We start from the raw sequence: 23,051 nt of genomic DNA, 5'->3' as shown, positions 1-23,051 counted from the left end.
ATATAATAGTACCGGTCGTTAATTCGCTAGCGGGCTACCAACGTCTGCCTTTCAGCCAATCACGTCTCGTCACGTGATAAATATTAATGAGCCAAGCCTTCACCGTAGTAGAATTCGCGCAGCGGTGTGACGCATGCGCACTATTCACGGGGCTGTCTGAAGAAGTGCGTTTCCTTTTCTAGGGCCTGTGTTAAAGACAGCTGTAGCCCTTGGGTGTGTTGCGCTTCCGTAACGCTTAAAAACTGCTCGCTTCTGGCGGCTTTCCGTGTATCGACTACTCTGGTCAGTAATACGCCGCAACATTTGTGCTTTTTTGGCTAAACCGTTCGTTTTCTTACACGCGCTGTTTGAAGCGCATACAACCGCCGCTGTCTTAACGGTTTTGGGGGGTGTATTTGTATGCACGGACGAGTCGATCATCTTTTGTCTGCTCTGCATTGATGTTAGAGGAAAGCTCTCTGGAAGATCTGTTTTGCTGAATGTGTGAATGACCACGTCTGTGTCTTCTGTTGATCAGAAGTGGACCCACACATGGACTAACGTTGAGTGGACAAGCCTAAAACATCTCTAACTTTAAGGCATTTGGACACCCAAGGGCTGATCATCTTGGGAACACATAGGTACAGTTATGTATTTTATTACGCCAGTGTAACGTTAATAGCTTGATCTTGCCACCTTTCTGCTTTCCGTTTTTCTTGCAACCCTCTGCATGTCTAAGAATGGGCGCATTGTGTTTTTGAATCTGAATGCGATGGGTCTGTTTCACAGCTGTCTAAATAAGAGCCACTTGAGGCTGCTGCATGAGACAACGTGTATTTGATGGCGCATCGTGTTTATTTAATCATCATAAATAAATAATGTGTGTAAGAGACATTACATAGCCTAGTTTGGTCGCCAGAATGCATTGGGTGCAGGATGGCATAATGGACTAATCCCAGTTTGAGGTGCATTGTCTCCTTTCCAGTCCTGATTGGACCAGCAGTGCTGTTCCCCATCAGCATCATTCTGGGATTGTGATGTTGTCATGGTTCTTTGAATGTTTAATATCAACATCTGAATGTGGGTCTGGTCTGTAAATAATTGATCTGGGGGTTTTGGTTGCGGACACTGTTAAGGGACGCCGTTTGTAAGCAAAACCTTGAATGTTTACATGATATTTAAACGAGAAAAAAATTCCCATGCTAAAAGGGCAGTTATTCAAATCATAGCAGAAAGGCTTCAGTGTGTTTTTGCCTTCATTAATATTGATGAGTTGGATTTAGTAAGGTTGAAATCCAAAGGTCACTTCCTCCCTCTAAAGTGCAGATTTTAAAGGAACAGTTCCCCAAATAATGAAAATGATAACTGTCGTGTTTTTTTCTTAAACTTTAATTTCTCTTTGTTTATTTTTTATGTATTTTTATTATTATTATTATTTAAAAAATTATTCTCCCATGGTCAAAGTGAATGGGGACTGGCTATGTCAAAGTTATGTCAAAAAGTAAGGGTGTCATATCAGTTCATACATGCAGTGCACAATATCCTGATGCTCACCAGGTAGAAAAATTATTTATACTTCAACAAAATGGTGTCGATATTGGTAGTTATGTGCCGTTTTTACGAGAGTTAACTGTCTGAAACTAAAACTACACTCTTAAGAAATTCTGGGTTGTTTCAACCCATGTTTATGCCAAATATGGACAATCCTAACTGTTGTTAAATGTTTTAATAAGTTTAAACCCAACAGTTTGGTTTGTCCATATTTGACTCAAACATGGGTTGAAAAACCCCCAGAAAACAACATTTTTATTAAATTTAAATTTATTTTACGTCATACAGGTTTTAATAAATCACATAATTGTATTTTTTTATCTGGGCAGTTGTTCTAGAATGTCGCTCTTACCATCACCATATGTCTGTGTGTCTATGTATATTTTACACTATTTCTTGCCTCTGGTTCATTCTTCTGTGCTTAAAATCGCATAAAGGATGTTGGCGCACAGATGCCCGTTAAATGCAGAGCCCCTTCTTTGAAGAGCATCAAAACTGCACTTCCTGTTTAGTTCCTTTAATTCACACCTGCGAGAGCTCCTTAGTTGGGCTTCACTGCATCTTATAGTCAGACTTATTGTCTTTCTGTATTTCGGAACAACTCGGCTCTTTCATTTACAACGGGGTTTTCCCTGCTGCTAAACTGCTGTGCTTTTCACTTGCACAGAAAGGCATTTTGTTGTGTACAGCTCGACTTGTGCGCGAGAGCACATTGCTTTTCTGCACATTTTTGCCAACAGCATTTGTTTTTACAGACATGTGCAATTTCATTATTCTAATATACATCTCAGCACTTCCTTACAGAGTCGGGACACGTGATACTGATATTGTTACTGTCCTTATCTGTCAAATTTCTTTGCAGGGGACGAACACTGTCCAGCTGTAAAACTGACTATAAATGTAGTCCATATATCTTCCAAGTCTTCTGTTTGAGGATCCGACCTAAATTGAAGTCATTATAGTTGTGTTTGGTTGTAGAGCTCATACTGTCACAGTGTCGGTAGATGTAATTAAGCATCAAAGGGAGCTGCAGGAGCAGCTCTGCCCAGAGGGGAGATAGTTTGCAGGGTCAAGCTGGTGTGAGACGCTCCCTGCCATGACGCTGGCTGGTGTGGAACTTAAAAGGCCTTGCGGTGACAGAAAAGAAGGAAATAACTGGGAATGATTATGAAGGCTAATGATATATGCCCAGTGTGACCCTCATTTACTGGGGTTGTTTTTGGCCTTGCTGTATTTGCATTTGTGATGATGTCCAAACATAACTATTTTACGAGGTGAAGATTTTTTCAAAGCAAGCATGAAGGTCCACCTCTAAACCTAACTATCGCCATTTGAGTGTGCTCGCTGTAATCTCACTTTTCCAAGTTCTTATCATTTTATGGTTTAAGGAATAAAAATTAATTATATATTGCAGGAAATCTTTTTTTTTTTTTTACCTAAAGCAAAAGTCATATTCTATCATATTTAATATTTCAGAAGGAAAATGATTATTCTCTCAGTGTCAGCCCCTACACTGCATGTGTTTCCCTGAGGCATTCATAGGAACGAATTTTGCGCATGAATAACCCTAACCCTAACCCTTACTGTGTAACCGGATGTGGAAGTGCTGATTATTACTCAAATAACTTGAATATGTAATTTTGAGGGCCTCTGAGCCTGAAACTAAACTTCAATCCTTTTTAAATTGTGTGTGTGCGCTCCTATCAGCTTCTAAAAAAAATATCACAACATTTGTATGGTTAAGTTATGTGCTGAATATATTTGTGGGGTGGGGTGGGGTGGGGTGGGGTGGGGTGGGTTGGGTTGGGTTGGGTTGGGTTGGGGGGGGGGACGTGGTGAGGTGAGCAGAATGCCTCAGTTTAGAATCTCTCAACCTGTTGAGTCTTGCCCCAGTGCACTGATAGTAAAAGTTAAGAAATTCACATTCCATAATGCTGCTTTTCTTCATCTTCCCACACACATTCAGCAGTGCAATAACAATTGCGTTTACAAAAAGTACCAAGGTGTAACCTTGCATATGCACCCAATGTATGAGCAGCTGATGTTCATTGGCTGATTTTTGATCAGTTTAAAACCATCTGCATATTGGTTATAGTCTGAAAAAGGTAGATCCATCATCGAACAAAACAATGGTTTATTAATTAACTGCGTGAAGGAAATGTCTGTTGTAGGGATGCACCGATATGACAATGTTGGCCGATAACCGATAATTCTTTATGTTTGATAACCGATTGATTAGCTGATACATTTACATTTTTATATCATTTTTGAGAGCCTGGTTATAAAAACAAAAGTCTCACCATTAAAGCCATTTCCAAGCACACAATTATAATGTTCTCATTATAATTTGATGTAGTCTATACGACAGACTTGCACTTAACTGTATGTTCCTTTTATTGAAGTGATTCCATTAATATTTCAACAGTGCGTTTCTAATGTGTCTCGGCTGAAGGAAATAATCCATTATTTATCGGCTCTAATAAATCGGCCAAATTTTCTTATAGGGCCAATAACATTAAAAATAACCGTATATCGTCCGATACTGATATGATGGCCGATATATTGTGCATTCCTAGTCTGTTGCATAATCCAACGTTTTTCTCTTGGTAAAATAATGAAATCTGTACAACATACAACAGGGTTTCGACAATACTGCCCAGGCCCAGCGTCAACGACGCTCAGGACAATTAGCGGAACTGTCACTGTCCCGAACAGGCCAGTGCTGCTTCTTCATGAAAGTTTATCCTTTGCACCTGTTTTTAAGCCATGCGAATTTAAATATTCAAGTGCAAGACGACTCAAAAGAGAACTCTATTCTACTCGCTGTGTGAGAAGTTTTGTGTGCGCACACATATGTCTACATTAATCCGGAGACATTTGATAGCGGCGTTTTCGTTTATAAACGCTCTCCGTCCACACTAGCATTTCAGGCATTTTCGGACATTTCAGTGTGGATGACAAACTTTTGAAAAACGCCTGAAAACACTAAATTTACATTTACTGAGCATGTGTAAAACCCCACAAAAGATCACTGAGATGATACAGATGGAAAAATAAATAATACAGTTATTGCACAATTCTTATAACAGGATAATTTTATTTAGCAAAATATCTCACCATTCACTGATACGTCCAGGTCGCACTCAGTCACCATATGTTTGGTCTAAAACGCAACTGCTCTCCTGTATGCCACAGGACAGCAAATGTGAGTACGTTTTCTGTCATCTTTGCAGTACTGTCTGTGACATGAAGAGTGTGCAAAGTAACATTTTAGCAACAGTGTGAAAGTGAATAGCACATAACAGGCACAATACCGGTAAACATGAATATCTATTGGTACAACATGGATCACATGACTAAACTTACGTCATCGTTTTAAAATACCTCCGGCTTCACAGTCCACACAGCGCGAAAGTGGCGTTTTCAAATGTATCCACTTTGGAGAGCGTATTCCAAAAGCTAGGCTACGTTTTCGTTGACTTAAAACGCCATCTCAGTGTGGACGGAAGGCCAAAACAGAGAGAAAAATATATACGTTTTCAAACGAAACCGTATTAGTGTGGACATGGCCTTTGAGTTGTCTTATTCACACACGATTCTATCAAAATGCCCAGTCTTGGCGAGTATCCTTGTTACATAGTCGGCTATATCTTAAATGAACGTAAACCGTTGACAAATAAAATGCTAGTGTACCATTATTCATGCAGCTCTTAAAATGGCATAGCCTGATATTCCTGCTGCTGTCTGTTTTAATGTATTCAAACAACAAAAGACAAAATAGCTCACTACTCTTGACTTACCGGTAATGGCTTTTGTAACTTTAAGTAAGGATTAAAGGGATGGTTCACCCAAAAATGAAAATCATTCACAGAAGTTGTTCGTTTACATTCCTCAAGTTGTTCCAAACCTGTATGAATTTTTCTTTTGCTGAACACAAAAGATGTTTTTAAGAATCTCCGTCAGTAACCAAACAGTTCATGATTGACATCCATAGTTTCTTTTCCCATACTATGGACGTCAATGGCTTCCATCAACTGTTTGGTTACCAACATACTTAAAAAATATCTTCCTTTGTGTTCAACAGAAGAAAGAAACTCATACAGGTTTGGTACAACTTGAGAGTGTGTAAAGATGACAGATTTAAAAATTTGGGGGGAATGTCCCTTTAATGTAGATTTAATTTATACAATAAAGGATGGTCTATGTTTTACATTTTGATTACTTTTAAAAACTAAACCTACCTGAAAAGTGTTTATTTCATAATGCATCTTTGTTCTGTTGTATTTATGTTGGCCTGTTGAATGTTAAATGTATCCAATCCATGTTCAATAGAAATTATTTTATGATAGCAATAAACTAGCTAGTACGCATGCTCGGATGCGTTTTTTATTTATTTAAGTTTGCTCATTTAAAACATAATCAAAACACTAACCTATTTTAATGACAAACGTTCAAATCGGACAATAGTTTTGTTAAAATCGGTATTGGTATCAGCCAAAAAAAAAATCGGAGCATCCCTACACTGATAATCATACATATTGAATTATTTTCATGTCATTGAAAGAATACAGCATTACCAGGGTACTGAAATATAAAAAAACTGGTACTTAAAAAAAAAAATCCTCATTATTTTTGATGATATCAGAAGGATTAGGTTGATCACACAGATTCATACTGCACATTTTTTGTTTGTGTTAGCACTGTAATGTAACTTCCCTTTATCCGCTCTACAGACTAAAGGCCATTGCACACTGAGTCCGAAATTCGCATCCGAAATTTTCGCACGTTAAAAACGTTATGTCAATCACGCTTGCACACTGCCTCCGAAACTTTCGTCCGTCATAAAAAAAAATCGAAACGGGTTCGATTTTCTGCGTTTTTCGCATCCGTAACAAGCACTTTGAATGATGTTTGAATGGTGCTTTGACAATTCAGAGCCACTGAATCACGAATATGAAAAAACACATACGAAAATTTCAGACTCCGTGTGCAATGGCCTTAAAGCCTTTTGTTGAGCAAAGACCTTCTGGAGAAACTTAAAGAGCAGACGTGCATGACGACGAATACGCAAATGAATGCTTGATATTGAGCATTTCCCTCTGAAATTTTCATGGTTTCACACACACTGACACATTAGCACTTCATAACGGATCTAAAAATAGAGCGCATATCTCAGCGGCCCTCCTGAAACACACTGACTGTACTCATTAAATTAACATGTTGAAAGATGCCCTATTTGTGGTTGAAAGGGAGAACCGAAGAGCATCCAAACGTTCGAGTAAGGTCATTCGCTGACCCGTAGTGGTATTTGTGCGTGTTTGCAAGTGATCAGATGTTTTGTTGGAGGATGTGAAGTAGGTGGATTTAAGGGATGAAAGGCTGCGAGGCTGGAATCCGCTCTATCTCCGGGCACATCACGTCTCTGTTCTCTCTCATTGAAGCCGGTTTCCTGGTTCCTCGTGTGGCCTGGAGGCGACTGTCATGCCTCCCCTACTGAGTCTCACTACTAGTCTCACACGTGCTTTACTTTGAACATGACAGCATAAATCACATTCAAAGGAGTTTGCCTTTAATATTCTGCAGGGCTTATTTTCAGAGCTGAACCATTAAGATGAACAGAACGACCATTAAAAAGTTGAAAAAGTGGGTCTGGAAAACCGGAAAAGCAATGGAAAATTACTTGGTGTATAATTTTTTTGTTCAAGTCACTCAACGCCTTCATCAGATGCTTATGTAAGATTCTTAAGGATACTTGTGTTGCCCTTAAAAAGTCGATGTCCATTACACCAAGTCTGGATAGAACTGGGTTGAAGTATCCACTTCTGGCATACAAAGATGCTTTTGTGGAAGTCTGTGAATAAAAGGAAAGGCTTTGGTTGTCCACCATACCCTCTGGAAACTTCTGCAGTCCCTGTCATATTTGAGCCACCAGAGTTGAGCTGTCTGCGTCCCTCCAAATGTCTGCTGCAAGTTTTTAGATACTCTAGGAATGAAAAGTTCTCTTGTGCAAGGCGTAGCCCTGCTGATGCAATCCCTAAACAATGATATCATTTGTAACACGGGATTTGCCAAAGCATACCCCGAAATTGTTGCTGATCGCAGAGAAGCCTCATTGATTTTGATTGGTGAATGCATTCCTCTTTGAATGACAGCTTCTTGTTTACTAGATGAGCCATTTTTATGGTTGGATAGTGTTTAGAATTCGCCTTTGGCTAAGCCACACCCTAGAATGTAGATTGACCAATCACAGCGCAGCCAAGAACGAGCTCCTACAGAGGTCAGACACTTTTTTTCACAGCGCTCCATTGACTTTAACACAGGCGTCTCATATTTTTGGTCTCGACAGGCTATTACCATCGTAGTTTTATCAAAAATATGGTTAAACGTTGTGCCTGGGGCATTTGTAACACAGATACGCGTTTCCCAGAGAGGTTGGAGGGCGGTGTCCAAAGTCAAATCCTGACAAGTATCGTCTTTGAATTAAACTGTGTGGACGTCCTCACAGTCAGCGAAACACATTATGCTTTTGCCTCTATTTGGATGCCTTGTTGTTGCTTGCGTTTCACCGGTATGTCTTGAATATAGCCTTCGAACGCATATTGCAGCCACTATTGCCTACTTCTATCGGACACTTTTTTTGCTGCTTTATAAAAGTTCGATAAAATTTCAGCAGGAAGAGCTGTCACAGCATAAGCCATGTTGATACCAAACCAGAGCCCAGATGAAGTTGACGGACGTAGCAACAGTAACTAAGGGGGGCGGGGCTTAGCCAAAGGTGAATTGGCAGTATCTTGCTTTGATGTGGCACATTTTGTCAGGTCTTTCTGCATCATCTTTAGGTGCTTTCACATGACTGCATTTCTTTAGTTCCTGCCATTAAGGTTGTTTAGGGTGAATGTGAACTTGGTGTCGGTGCAGTAGTCAAATTATTAATTGCAAGCCGGAGATATCCATCACTTCACATTCTTTCTCAGAGCCTGTTCACAGGGTTCGCATATATTATATTTCTAGGGTTGCTACTCCTAGTGTGTTTTGGGATCATCCATCAGGCAAAATGATGATTTAAGGTTGAGTTATGCACCAGTTACTTAAGTGGGTTAAGTGAGTTGTTCAAATGTCTAACTCAAGTACATCTGAAAGTAATAGTGATGCATGCCTTGGCAAACCACACTAATAAAATGTCTTAAGTACAGGTTGCTTCAAGTGCCAAACAAACAAGTGGCATTGTGAGGGTGGGATATTAATAGCTTGTGGCTTTACTTGACAAGTGTGATAAAGTGCGGCGGTTAGTAAAATTAAAAGCAAAATGTCTCCCTGCTATCGCAGACCACTTGTGGCGGGTTTTTTTTATTTATTGCCCAGTTCAGTGCATTATGGGTATTTTTTCAAATGCACCAAATACAAAATTGGACATTTGAAATGGGTAGCCACTACAATGACAATCAGTTTCCTGTCTTTACATTATTCATGTTATTCCTGTTAGCGGCGAGTATAAAATTAGGTAGTCAGAGCAGCAGGGGAAGACCGTGTTTTTAGAGGGAAGTGTGTTATATCCTCAGTGTAAGGGCTTCTGTGGATGGCGCCCCTTTTTGCCGTCTGCTGCTCTAGCCAGCACTCTTCAACCCATAACGCTCATCACCCACCAATGCCTGCGTGCCAATACAGGAAGACCGTTTCAGTCTCTGCAGCTCAGACAGGAAGTGACTTCATGTTGTGCATGGGGCTTGCTGCAGCTTTCATTCCAGAGCTACTTTGCATCGAACAGAATGGCAGTCAGTGTTGGTTGATATATTAATGAGGTCAGGGCGCTCAGTGTCATAATCATATCTGGTTCACAAATGTGCCGCATGCACTGCACTTGTGAAAAAAATAAGGTGGGTGTGTTTTTACTGTTACACACAAAGAATGATAGGAAATAGTCATGAGTAACTGCCAGCAGCATCAAAACAAGCATAAACTGTACCTTAAATGCATTTAAACTTAAAGCAGTGGTTCTCAACTGGTTTGGCCATGGGACCCACATTTTCCCATTTTTAGAAATTTGAACAAAGCTAATTTATTTCTCAAAAATGGGACACACACACACACACACACACACTGTAAGAATATCACTAACACTGAGTAAAGAATATAAGGTAAGGCTATTAAAAAGTAGTCCCAAAGTTTTATTTTATTTTATACATTGTATGATATTGATGGTATGAGTCACTGTCATCAAAAATTGCACAAAGTGGTATTTTTGGGTTAAGATTGCAGAAACTACAGTTACCATGGTAAATACAATCATTTATTGGTACTTTTTGGTGACTTACTAATTGATAACGTAACTATGATGTTACATGCTCATAATTTAATTGATTTACAGCGCATGCCTCATTTGCGCACGGCACGCTACGAACACAGTAGCCTATAACATCTGACCGTACTGTAAAGTTTATTTTAATTTAGTAACCAGTTCTGAAAATAATGTTAGAAAAATTACACCACAGGGCTTTATGCTTAAGGCCCAGGTATACTTTATTTTCCACGTTTCGCTCCATCTCGTGAACAAGTTGAGTGTGCAAGACTCCCTTTGGCCGTGAGCGTTGAAAGACGCGCACTGTCTAGTGGACTTTGTTTTCAAGCGCTCAAGTCACTCGCACATGCGCTGTTGAACACGGACTTGCATTATAAATGTTCTTTGTTATGGTTGTTGTAGTTTCTTTACTACACACTGCGCGACCCACTCATAACGATCTTGTGACCCAATTATGGGCTTATGACTTTCTTAATCATTCCAATGAACCGATGAATAAAATGAAGGCCCTCTTTGTTTTTCTTGTTGAATATGATGTTTCGATGAGAAATACATTACAGAAGTAAAACGGGTTGCGGATGCCATTTCGTCTCGACTGGTTAGATTTCCGCCTCCAACCAACTGTTCAGTTGTTCACTTTTAATGTAGAGCAGAAATACTTCAGGTACATTTGGTTTCTGATTCCAGGTGCAGTTTATTTCCCTAACTGCCTGCTAATTTGTTCCCATGAGAGTTCATCTGAGGATTGCAGACTCGCATGTGTCATCGAGTTCAGTTCAGAAGTTTCTTCTCCCTACAACACTTGTTGTAGTGGAAAAAGAGCGATAACAACTTTGAGATACATCACCACGAAAGTGAAAAGTTAATTTTTTGTAACTTCTCGTTTCCGTTTTCTGGTGTTCTCAATTCTTAAGCTGTGGTGTGAGTTATTTTTTTCCCATAGTAATATATTTTTATCTGTGAAACAGCACTGCTTTATTTAAACTGATGTTAATATGAAGATACCTAGTCTCACAGATCTTTGAGTAAACGGTCTAATCCACATTGTGGCCTAGAATGGGCCACTTGTAGAAGAATCTGACTGACATGTAAATCGACCAACCATAGAACTATAGTTTGATTTATGTTTGGGAGCTTTATTTGAAATGGGCTATACCGCACAATAACAATGTGATTTTAGTTTTAAATTTTAATTTCACATTTTATAAATGTAAATAACAGCAACGGTCTCAAAGTGTATACTGAATAAATGAATGAATAACTCAGGAAAATAGTAAATCGAGCAACCATAGAACTATAGTTTGATTTATTTTTGGGAGCTTTATTTGAAATGGGCTATACCGCACAATAATAACTCAGGAAAATAGCAGAAAACGTAAAAGTAACACTTGGACAGACTTTTTGCAAGCCTGCTTGCTGCTCAGCTCTTCTTCCTGTCTGAGGCATCGGAAAATCTTCAGCCGCCACTTCCCCTTTGAAAGTGTGTGTGCTTGAACTGTATTTGCTGCTAAACTGTTTGCTGATATGCTCGGTTGGTCTAATTTTGAGGCATTGTTTAAATTTGAGTTCATTTTCTCTGCGCGTTATCTTACTAAATACAGCTTTTTAGGATGTAGCATTGAAGTGATCTGTATGTTCGGTGTTCATTTCATTGTTTGGAAATAGCAATGTGTTTTTCTTTAATTCCAATAATGAATCAATGTGCTTTCTCACCAGGTTTTTGGCCAGTTCTGGCTACAGCTGTACGCCTCAGGCTCAGCTCTGATGTTACCGGCTGAAACGGGTTGACTGTGAGAGGACGATTTCCCTCGGATATGTCTACCTTTGAGGTAACACAAACCTTAAAGTGTTGCCATCGGGATAGAATGTGAATTAGGGCTGGGGTTTATTTCGGTGTAGTTTAGACATCAAGGGCTTGTCCTGATATTTTTCATTTACTTGCACTTTTTCTTTACTAGACAAGCTGGCCTCCGGGCACCGAGTGTGTGGCCAGGTACAACTTCCCTGGAACGGCAGACCAGGACTTGCCTTTGAGCAAAGGAGATGTCCTTACTATAATTGGAGTAACTAAGGTAAAGTTCTGAAAGGGAATGTTATTTAAAGAGTTCCTCATTTACTCACCCTCATGTAGTTCCTAAACTGTATGACTTTATTTCTTCTTCAAAACACAGATATTTTAAAAGATAGTTGTTTTGAAAAAAATTCTCAGTTGGGATGCACGATATTTCGGCTACCGTATCGGTATTGGCCGCTATATGTTAGTTTTTAATGTTATCTTCCTTGTTATATTTTAAATGTTTCCTTTCTATAAAAGTCTACTGTTTATATAAGTTCAGAAGGTCTTCCAGGTTTGTGGAATTGTAAACGCAGACCAGCCCACTAGTCATGAGCCTGTCACTAAAAACTGAGACCCACAGCATTTGATCACTGGATTTACAGAAATCATTTCACTTTTAAGTGTTTTCTCAACATTGCAACATTGCATATCTAATCAGCTCCTAATGAACACATTAATTGTTATTTGAATTATCACTCAGTGAGTCATGTAATAAACCATGTATTACTGTCTTTGAAAGGCTTTTGTCTTTTAAAATGTAAAAAAACAAAATCATATTTACATGCAAGGTAGGGTTCCCCAACTTTGTCTGCTGATCCTCTTTGACCTAACATATTTACTTGAAGTAAGCCCTTATATTTAAGTTAAAAAGTTAGGTCAATAATAAAATGAAGTCAATAATAATAATAAAATGAAGTTCACGGTTCTCTGATGTTGCAGATAAACCTTTTTTTTAAATTAGCTTTTCATTAAACTAACGAACCCCTGCAGTTCCATCAGGATTCAGGAACCTCACGGGGAACGTGCTGGATGTAGTGTAATGATGTAATATAATATTTAATGCACTTCATGTTCTTGATGATAAAGAACAGAATGTATTTTCCTTCTCTATGTATTTTTATACCAATATTGTACAAGATTGTCCTATTCAAATCAACGTGATAAACAAGTTAATCTAAAAAGTAGTCAGAATACAGTTCCTAAAATGAGTAATCTAGATTACATTACTAATTTACATTTTTGTCATGTAATTTGGACTACAAACTGACTACAATTTGTAAGTTATCTACCCAGCATTGGTTGTAATATTATTATTATTATTATTATTGTAATATTAATCTCACATAGGTGAGTTTATTAAGCCACTAGCGTAGCGCTCCAGTTTACCAGGGATCATCTTTAGCTTTAGCGCATGCAGCTCAAACCGCTATGCACATTACAACTATGATTTTGACAGTTTCCTGATGTTCATTCACAAACAGCAATGTTTTTTGAAACAGTAATATTAATTTTAGCTGTTTCCTTTTCAATAATTAGCATTTTTATTTTTCTCGTATTATTTTCATCAACAATATGGTTTAAAATCATTTCATCATTTTGTTGTAATCAGGCTCTTTGTTGTTGTAATCAGGCTCTTAAAAATTTTTTAAAAATATATGGATTTAGATTTATTAGCCAATCTATAGTTTATCGGCTTTCAAATATAAAGAATTCTCGGCATCAGCCAAAATAGTCATGTCAGTGCTGTCCTATGTTGTTGTTGTTTCAAGCAATTAAAGTCAGTGAGGTCCAGTGTTTTTTTGTTTTTTTTTGCTTTTGACCACATTAACTTTTAAAAGTTGAAAAATTCTTCAAAATATATTTTTGTTCTACTTAAAGAAATGATACAGTTTTGGAATGACATGAGTGTGAGTAAATGATGACCGAATTTTCATTTGAACTGTTGATGGCCGCTTACAAAAATATATGATTTGCTGTTCAAGAAACATTTCTTACTATTATTTCATGTCAAAAACAGTTTTTTGCCAACTTTGTGTGTTTTAAAAGAATACTCAACATAAAATACTGAACAAAAAAGAAGTTCAGCAGAATAATCATTCGATTTTGCCGTACATTGACTGTGAACATGAACCAGTGGCTTCCAAGGTGTGTGTGGGGAACAAACTGAAATTTAAGCCAGTATGTGCCTAAATTAATTTCCACTGTATTGAAAAGTCCAGCACGAACATTCTGCTAAATATCTCTTTTTGTGTTCCACGTAAGAAGTCACACTATACGAGTTTGGAACAGCATTAAGGCAAAATATAATTATTTATTTTATAAATGTAAAATTTGTTTGTTGTTGCTTCATTCCAGGATCCAAACTGGTACAAAGCAAAAAACTCGGCAGGACGAGAGGGTACCATACCAGCAAACTATGTTCAGAAGAGAGAAGGTGTGAAGTCTGGCGGTAAACTGAGCCTTATGCCGTAAGTACACATTCATTCGCGTGTTTTTTTTATTTTATGAGATTGTTTTGTCAGCACTCATTGATATACAATAAGAAAGAGTGTTTGTGTGAGTTTCATGCATCCAAACACTAGCACGCTATATTTAGCATGTATCACTGATATCATCACAGATCACCTACTATATCTGTAATTATACACAAATGTCTTCCTGCTTTCCGGTCCACCACAATAATCCAAAGACTCATTTGAATCGGCCAGCTGTTTAAAATGGAAGGAGAGATCAGAAAGTTATACAAATGGCGCCACTCAGGTCATTGGAAAAAGTCCATCTCTTGGCATCTGATATGCAAAAGCCAGAGACATGCATCATGATAAGAGTTCGGTTGTAAGAGAGCATGTGATATTCTTCAATTACTGACTGCTTTGAGAGAGAACTATGGATATAATGACGTAGATGTCTCAATTTTATTTAGCATAGCAAGACAAACTTGCCTGCAGCATCAATTGAATCTTAACCTCATGTATGGGATCTGGATGTCTGAGTTTGGCTGTAGCAGATTGTGATGGTAGCAGTCTTTTTTCTTCTTCTTTTTGGTTGTCTAGTCTTTGGTAAGTGCACAGCTTTGGTTTATTTTCGATGGTGTGTATGTATATGTGTGGATAATTAGGAGATACAGATTGGATGTTTGTCATGCCAGGGAAGCCACAGAAGGGCCAGGCAAGGCCAGCGCTGCTTTTGGAAGCCTGTAATTTAGCTTTCTTTTCTCAGTCCTCTGCACAATATTATGTATCTGAATCTGTATTTCTTACTGAATTCTCTCCATAGTTGGTCCTAAGTACATGCAAAACAATACTTTTTTTTGACACATTTTAGTGTTTTTAAAGTAAAATACCTTTACATCAACACTATTTTGATTAAGTATTAAAAGTGTTTGAGTTATTCTTGACCAACTCCTAAGAGTCATTTCGTGATTTGGACTTCATTCATTTAGCAAATGCTTTTATTTAAAGCGACTTTCAAATGAAGATCACAACCAATTGGTCATAATTTCAAATTAAAAATATAATTTGTTCTATTATTTCTCATATTATTAAATTCGTACTGTTTATACTAAACAAAACTTTTTTTTTTCTACGTAAAATACCATTACTAGATCTTTAAAAAAAAAAAAATGTATTTAACAAAGTATCTGTTACTGCATCATTGGAAAAATGTAAGCTTTAGACTGATTCAAAACAACAACTTGTGGGTACATGAGTCTTTTTGACCGAGGCAATTGAAAGAATTGGCTCAAGTCAATTGTTCATGAATCGGATTACAGCAATTTCATTTCATACAGCAAATTCACAACTGAGGTAAAATATATATGAATATGTTTGTTTGTTTTTTATGCATTTTTAAAGGGGTGGTTGATTATGATTTCACTTTTCTAATTTTAGTTAGTGTGTAATGTTGCTGTTTGAGCATAAACAACATCTGCAAAGTTACGACACTCAAAGTTCAAAGCAAAGGAAGATATTTGCTCGTTTTTTTAAGAACTACAACAAGCGGCTGGTAGGGACTACACGACATTCCTCCAGGATTAGTGACATCACTAACACTAAAATTTACATAAACCCTACCCCCAGCTCCATGTTGAGAAGAGGAAGAGTAGTAGAGAACGTGTGGGTTCATGGATCTTTTTGAATGATCCATTAAAAGATCAGACTCAAAAGAGTCATTCATTTATATATATGCAATTGTGTATACTTTTAGTGCTTCAAGGTTTCATTTCTGCACTTTCGACTTTAGTAACTTTATAAACTGACTAAAAAGAAAAACAATTCTTCATCAGACAACACAAAAATATACATTGATATCACTTCTCAATGATGCACATAACAAACACATGTCTTTTATCTGTGGTCACTCAGATGGTTCCATGGAAAGATCACGCGCGAGCAGGCCGAGGGGCTTCTCTGCCCCCCAGAGACAGGCCTCTTCCTGGTGCGCGAGAGCACCAACTACCCCGGCGACTACACCCTGTGTGTCAGCTGCGACGGCAAGGTGGAGCATTACCGCATCATCTACCACAACGGCAAACTGTCCATCGATGAGGAGGAGTACTTTGAAAACCTCATGCAGCTCATGGAGGTGAGGGTTGCTGGCTTGGTTTAAGCTTCAGATTAGCCTAAAAAGAGTTGTATCAAAGACTTTATACTCTCTCTTTGCACTCATATTACTTTGGATAGGAGAAAGTGCAATGGGAATATGGTGGAATAAGTCATGCCTTCTAAATAAAAGAATCAATGGCTAATTGGCAAAGTCATTGTGTCACTGGTTGCAATAAAAACGCACTGTTCTGAGACGTACGCTTAGGACTGCACATGCACATTGGCTGATCCTGCCTGAAAAATTAATTTTTTTTGTCATGATTTGAGCATTTAGAAACACAATTTATGAGACAGTTGTTTTCAGATTTCATTAGTGATTTCGTAAGGTTGGTGAACAATTTTTGGAGAATTTGATGTTTCCCCATTTAAAGAGATAGTTGTACTTCCATGACTGAAACCGCTGCCAGAGAGGCATTTCAAAGATGGCGGCCGAGTGAAATGACTTTCCTTAAAGAGACTGGTTGTATATTCACAGATAACTGGCATAACTAATTAAGGATGATTGGTAAAATATGATGATATATATATATATAAGAAGCTTGATAGTTCCACAACCCGCTGGGCATATATAAATATAAATAAAAGAGCAAAACGCATTCCAGTGTCAGCCCAGAGGGTTGTGAAACTATCAAGCTTCTTCCTGTGAGTCCTTTTACCGCCTCAGTCAACATTTTCAAATTGATCGCTACACACACACACAAAGCCAAAAATAGCCCTAACAGGAAGTCAGTCCACACCAGACGCACTGGGCACAGAGATGAAGCAAGCATTTACGATAGACTCCAGGAAACAATTTTTTTACACGCACACCTTGTGCTTTGAGGTCAAAGGTTCAGTCCTGGCTGTGTTGAAGGAAGTGACACTGCTAAACAAGAGCTGTGAAATGGGTGTTTTAATGGAAAGAGGTTTATTCTAGTTGTATGTTTAACAAAGCAGTGCTATAGGACAGTGATGGTATCATCAGATGTAACACAATGTTACTTTGATATATTAATCATACCATAGTCATTTATTGATCGATTACTACTAGGGATCATCATATTTGGATGCCAGCTTGTTACAAATACAAGCTTATTATTGGTGGTTGCCAGAGTGTTGCTGTGTGCTTGCTAAGATGTTCTGAGTGGGTTTTAGTGTTTATTTGCATATCATAGGTTGTTTGAGGTGGTTGCTCATTGGCACTAGTCAAAAGAAAAAAGTTGTAGGAATTGTGTGGCCATTATCTGTTCGCTTTAAAAAGCAATTGCACACATCTTCTCAAACAAGCTTCATCGTTTGGGGTAACATTCAAGTCGGTAGTACAAAGCCTTAGTTAGCAAGCAGCACCACTAATGAAAAAAAGGGCTGATTTACATAATGTAATTTGTATAATTTTACATATCTTTTTTTATTCCACTGGTCATTGGCTTTATTAGGGTCGGCCTGTGTGATTAACCAGTCATCCGTTCTCAGTTAAGTGTTGATAATGGTTCTGCTCTGGTTATTTCTAGATTGGGGTCTGTCTGGCTTTAGTGGTCAGAGCAGAGGCTCTATGGGTTCCTCAAGTCTTTCCTCACCCTTTCTATTACAGAATTCCACACATTCTTTAGTGTAATTTTGGCTACAGTCACTCTCTCTTTCTCCCACCCTTATAGCCTCAGCTGAACAGTTGTGCTTAAACAGTCTACAATAAGGCTTTATGTCCATAGTGATTAGACTACCAGAGAAGATATTCCTCCCACTGTCCACTCGACATAACATTCCTCAGAAAACCAGTGGAGATATAGGCATTAAAAGCCTCAAACTGATACTGTGTCCACTGTTGTTTATCCATTAGTGTTTGTTGTTGCTCATTTGGGTACATCATATTACAGCTCTGGGTCTGACCAGTTAGTAACTTCATTCAATTAATACTTCTATTCAGAAACTAAAATAGTAAACAGTCATTTTTGTATACAAAAATCACTGAAGTGTTCGTTACAGTCTAGTCATGCAAATGTGTTGTTATTTTGAGCGCGTGCGTGTAAAAGAACGGCGCGCGCACCCTCGCTCGCTCCAGTTCCACCCTCGCTCGCTCCAGTTCCTGGAACAGTTGACAACGAGGAAGTGACAAAAGAGGAAACGAGCGCGGGTTCCAGATCATTTCAACCGCTCAAACGATGCCGATTCATTCATGTTACAATATTATCTCGTCGTCTGCCCTCGCGATTATAGCGTCCAGACATATGGAATAACAAACACGCATTTCAGCACTGAAATGATAAGAATGTTCTCGCCTGTGTGGACTTGTTTCTCTGAGAGAGGAAAAGGAAACGCATGAGCGCATACATGTACACCAGCGCACTCTGCTGGCCATCCAAATCCACTGCGTTTCATGTGCTTATTCACTGGAAGACAGAACATATTTGTAAAACGTTACGTATTATAATGAGTCATTGTCCATGTAAACAGCACATTCGAGGCTCATTTTACTTTTCAGCTGTATATAATGTGCATTTATTTGCATATTGTTTTGCATAATTCAGTAGTGTTCATTTGTTTAAATGTAATGTAGCATGGTGTTATCAGCTGATATGCATATTTTATCATTATACATCCATGTTACTTTTTTGTAAATGAGAATAATTTGTGTGTGTTTATGTAACAGCACTACACTAAAGATGCAGATGGACTCTGTACCAGACTTATCAAACCTAAACTCATGGAGGGGACTGTGGCGGCCCAGGATGAGTTCTCTAGGAGTAAGAGACTTCTTGACTGTATTCATATTCACTCCAGGTTTAAATTGCTGCATGGCTTCAAAGTTTGTTTTATGAAAGGTATTTTTTTGAAGTTCATGACTCTTTCCTCCCCACAGGCGGCTGGGCTCTGAATAGAAAAGAACTGAAGCTTAATCAGACTATTGGAAAGGGAGAGTTTGGAGGTACGATTGTGCTAATGGGATGCTTTTTTGTGATTTAGAAACCACATCTAGTTCAGTGGATCTAAATTAATTTGGTATATTTGCAACATATTTACTATTGCAGGTTTGCGTAATATTCTGAGTTTGCATTTCACTGTTTTTCATTTTTTTCATTTTTTTTTTCATTTTGAGGAATACTAAAATCTGCTTTTGTTCAAGTGTGATGAGTAAATGCCTGCTCACGTTTAGTCTAGAACCACAATAACCATCATGTTCACACAGCGCACACAACGCATCTGCACCTTGACATGGGGACAGGAGAGCTGTCAGTCAATAAATGGGAAAACAAAGTAATCTGCGTTTCTTGAAAAAGGAACTCAGATATTTTGTTGTAATTTTAAAAAGTAAAGAGTTACTTTACTGGTTACTTGAAAAAAGTAATCTGATTACGTAAGTCGCGTTACTTGTAATGCATTACTACCCACGACACTTGTTATAAAAATAAACATAAATATGTTAACAGTACCGTGAACTATACAGGCAGTCAATAAACCATCCAGCCTTACAAAAATATGTTCTTTTTGATTGTTAGATGTGATGGTTGGAGACTACAGAGGCAAGAAGGTAGCGGTGAAATGTATCAAAAATGACGCAACAGCGCAGGCCTTTGTTGCAGAGGCTTCAGTCATGACGTATGTCCCCCCTGATTGACCAATCAGAATCAAATATTCCAGAGAATACAAATATGAAATGCTTTGTATATTTAGATGCACTTAAATATCAATATTAATGTTGACTGTTACAGGCAGTTACGGCATAATAACTTGGTACAGCTGCTGGGAGTGATTGTGGAAGAGAAGGGCAGCCTCTTCATTGTCACGGAGTATATGGCCAAGGTCAGTGACTCCAACCTGTTATCACCGAGAACAACTGGACTTATACATTTAATCTTGTCGTTTAGGCATATCAAAGTATATTTTGAGAAATTACGTTCTTAAAGTATTGTTTTTGATGTCTTAATTTCTTTCTTCAGGGAAGTCTAGTGGACTATCTGCGCTCCAGAGGACGTACTGTTATTGGTGGAGATCGTTTGATCAATTTCTCAATGTAAGTGTCTTTTTATTACTTCTGTACTCATCCAACTTTGCCTCATAATTAAGTATATCTTCAGTTTTTCCATTTTCAGAATGTTTTCTTTAATTTCTCTTGTTGATTTAATATTTTAGGGATGTCTGCAAGGCGATGGAATATCTTGAGGCCAATAACTTCGTGCACCGGGATCTGGCGGCTCGTAATGTTCTAGTGTCTGAAGACAACATAGCAAAAGTCAGCGACTTTGGCCTCACCAAGGAAGCGTCCTCTACTCAAGATACAGCCAAACTCCCGGTTAAGTGGACTTCACCTGAGGCCTTACGAGAGAAGGTGTGTTGTCTGCTTTTGGTTTGATGTGTTTAAATGGAGACATGGAAGAGGTCACGTCCTCTAATCATTTTATTTTCTACCTTTGCATGAAACAGAAGTTTTCCACTAAGTCGGATGTATGGAGCTATGGCATCTTACTGTGGGAGATCTATTCCTTTGGCCGGGTACCATATCCAAGAATTGTAAGTCACTTCAAACCAGAAACACGACAAATAAAAAAATATTTTTAGTTAGTTTTTTTGATAAATCAATGTATTATTATTATTAATCTAATTTACATTAAAACTACTAAAATAAATAGGATATTATTATCAATACATTTTTATCTTAATTATGTCACCTCAAAGTAGAAAAATTACCAATGCTTTTTAAATAATATTGTATTATTATTATTATTATTATAGTTTTAATTATCTAATTTAATTTCAAATAAATAGGGTATTATAATTAGTATATAAGTCACCTCATAGCAGAAACATGACCAATGAAAATACAATTGTATTTTTTTTATACTATAATTATACTATAATTAGAATACTATTAGTATTCTATCAATAATAATAATAATATAATTTAATTAAATAAAATAACTTATAAAATTCAATACTAGTTTGATCTAAAGCTATAATTGGTCACCTCAAAACAGAAACATGACCAGTAAAAATACAATTGTCATAATATTATCACAATATTATTTAATTTGTATGATATGTATTATCATTCTTATTATTACTACAGTTTTACTATTAATAATTAAATTAAATTATCAATTTATTTATTAAATAAATTAAATATTTAAATATCAATTAAATATTTATTTCTGATTCTGAGTATTTTAGTGTCCAGGTAAATTCTGCCAGTAGAGGACACTGTTGTCTACTTAAGCACAATCTTTCTAAGTCATGGTGTCCTTCGTCCTGTCTTCTCACAGCCTCTGAAGGAAGTTGTCCCGCGTGTAGAGAAGGGTTATAAGATGGACGCCCCCGACGTCTGCCCGGTAGTGGTGTATGACATCATGAAGGAGTGCTGGACTCTGGACGCCGTGGTGCGACCCAGCTTCAGAGAACTGAGAGAGAAACTTCAAGATATCATAACCAATGAGCTGTACCGATAAAAGACAAAAACTAAAGGAAAAACACAGGAGGAAGACCTCCATGGGACCATTCTCATACAATCTGACCAAAATCTACTCTTAAAGCAGTGGACTTGAAAAACGTACGCAGAAATTTATTTTGCAAGCGCATACTTGTTTTTTCTTTGCATTGTTTTCATGGCTTGATTTTCTTAATTTTGGGGAGGCTGGCCTTCTCTACACCAACTCACCTCTTTTTGAATCATAAGATCTTCAGCCTCCTCTGATTCATCCTCATACACTCCCTCATTACGGACGTTTGATTAGCATGTAGTACTTTCTGCCAAAAAAAGGAGAAAAATCAGTTTTATTACTAAATCTGGCCATAGAATTAAACAAAACAATAAAATGATCATGAGAAATGACATTCGGCACCCATAAGGCAGGTTTTTTGCTAAATCTTGTACCCAAGAACAATAATTGGCACTTAAGGAAACCGTATGTTCATCCCAAACTGTTTTCATTTCCAGTAGCCAATGAAAAACACAAGAGAATCTTTCTTCCATTTCACAGTGCCTTTACGGCAGAAGTCTGTCTCGCCACAGAGCTTGTTTTTTATTTTATTTTATTTTAAATATGGTGTGTAAAAGCGCTTTGATTTCCTGTTGTCTTTCTCATCTTTCCAAACATGTCAGTCTGAGCCTCTTAACCAGAAAGGATTAATATAAACATTGTAGGCCTTTCAAAAGAGATGTGGCTTGGGTGGATGCTTTAAAGGGATAGTTCGCCCCCAAAAATTAACATTCTGTCATAATTTACTCACCCTCAAGTTGTTCCAAACCTGTATGAGTTTTTTTGTTCTGTTGAACACAAAAGATATTTTGAAGAATGTTTCTGGTCCCCATTGACTTGCATAGTATGAAAAATATATATACTATACTATGAAAGTCATTGGGAATGGTTAACAACATTCTTCAAAATATCTTCTGTTGTGTTCAACTGAAGAGACAAACTCATACAGGTTTGGGTAAATGTGAGTAAATTACAGAATTTAAATTTTTTTGGGTGAACTATCCCTTTAGTTAAAAAAAAAATGTATATCAAAAAATATAAGAGAAATTATACAAAAAAAAAAGCCACAAATACAGATTTGTGAAATATTTGTTATATATTATATGCTGATTATTGCAAAGGACTTGATTTTGCAGTGCTTTTCTCTTTTTTTTGCTGCCATATTTCAGATAAAATCATTCCACCTGAACAGTTTGATAAAAACAAAAGATAAATGACAAAAAATAAAAAGGCTGCCAAAAAGCATTGAATGTGTGTTTATGTGCCCTTAAATGTCACCAAACATTTTAAAGGTCAGTCAAATAAACACTAAACGCACACAGAGAGGAAACATGTCA

The 23,051-nt window shown here is 37.5% G+C and overlaps 1 protein-coding gene across 2 annotated transcripts; it reads left to right on the top strand.

Annotated features, from left to right (window-relative positions):
- Positions 1 to 109: 109 nt before the first annotated feature.
- csk (C-terminal Src kinase) lies at positions 110 to 22,959 on the top strand. Of its 2 annotated transcripts, XM_079604247.1 has the most exons (14): positions 110 to 282; positions 518 to 620; positions 11,543 to 11,655; positions 11,785 to 11,898; positions 14,019 to 14,131; positions 16,028 to 16,247; positions 18,894 to 18,987; positions 19,104 to 19,169; positions 19,741 to 19,840; positions 19,954 to 20,044; positions 20,182 to 20,255; positions 20,375 to 20,570; positions 20,666 to 20,752; positions 21,502 to 22,959. In XM_079604247.1, exons 3-14 carry the CDS (start codon positions 11,641 to 11,643, stop codon positions 21,682 to 21,684), a joined length of 1,353 nt encoding a protein of 450 aa, XP_079460373.1. In that variant the 5' UTR covers positions 110 to 282; positions 518 to 620; positions 11,543 to 11,640; the 3' UTR covers positions 21,685 to 22,959. The 2 variants fall into 2 exon arrangements, with proteins under 2 accessions (XP_079460373.1, XP_079460374.1); XM_079604248.1 differs by lacking the exons at positions 110 to 282; positions 518 to 620 and adding an exon at positions 11,292 to 11,357.
- The last annotated feature ends 92 nt before the right edge of the window (positions 22,960 to 23,051 follow it).

Source organism: Phoxinus phoxinus (genome assembly GCF_949152265.1).
Source record: "Phoxinus phoxinus genome assembly, chromosome: 25".
In the NCBI taxonomy this organism is placed as follows: domain Eukaryota; kingdom Metazoa; phylum Chordata; class Actinopteri; order Cypriniformes; family Leuciscidae; genus Phoxinus; species Phoxinus phoxinus.
This window is presented reverse-complemented; position numbering and strand designations above follow the sequence as displayed.

Coding starts and splice junctions, on each gene's coding strand:
- csk (XM_079604247.1), top strand. Junction 11,899..14,018: donor CTATAATTGGAGTAACTAAG/GTAAAGTTCTGA, acceptor GCTTCATTCCAG/GATCCAAACTGGTACAAAGC. Junction 18,988..19,103: donor CCAGGATGAGTTCTCTAGGA/GTAAGAGACTTC, acceptor TCCTCCCCACAG/GCGGCTGGGCTCTGAATAGA.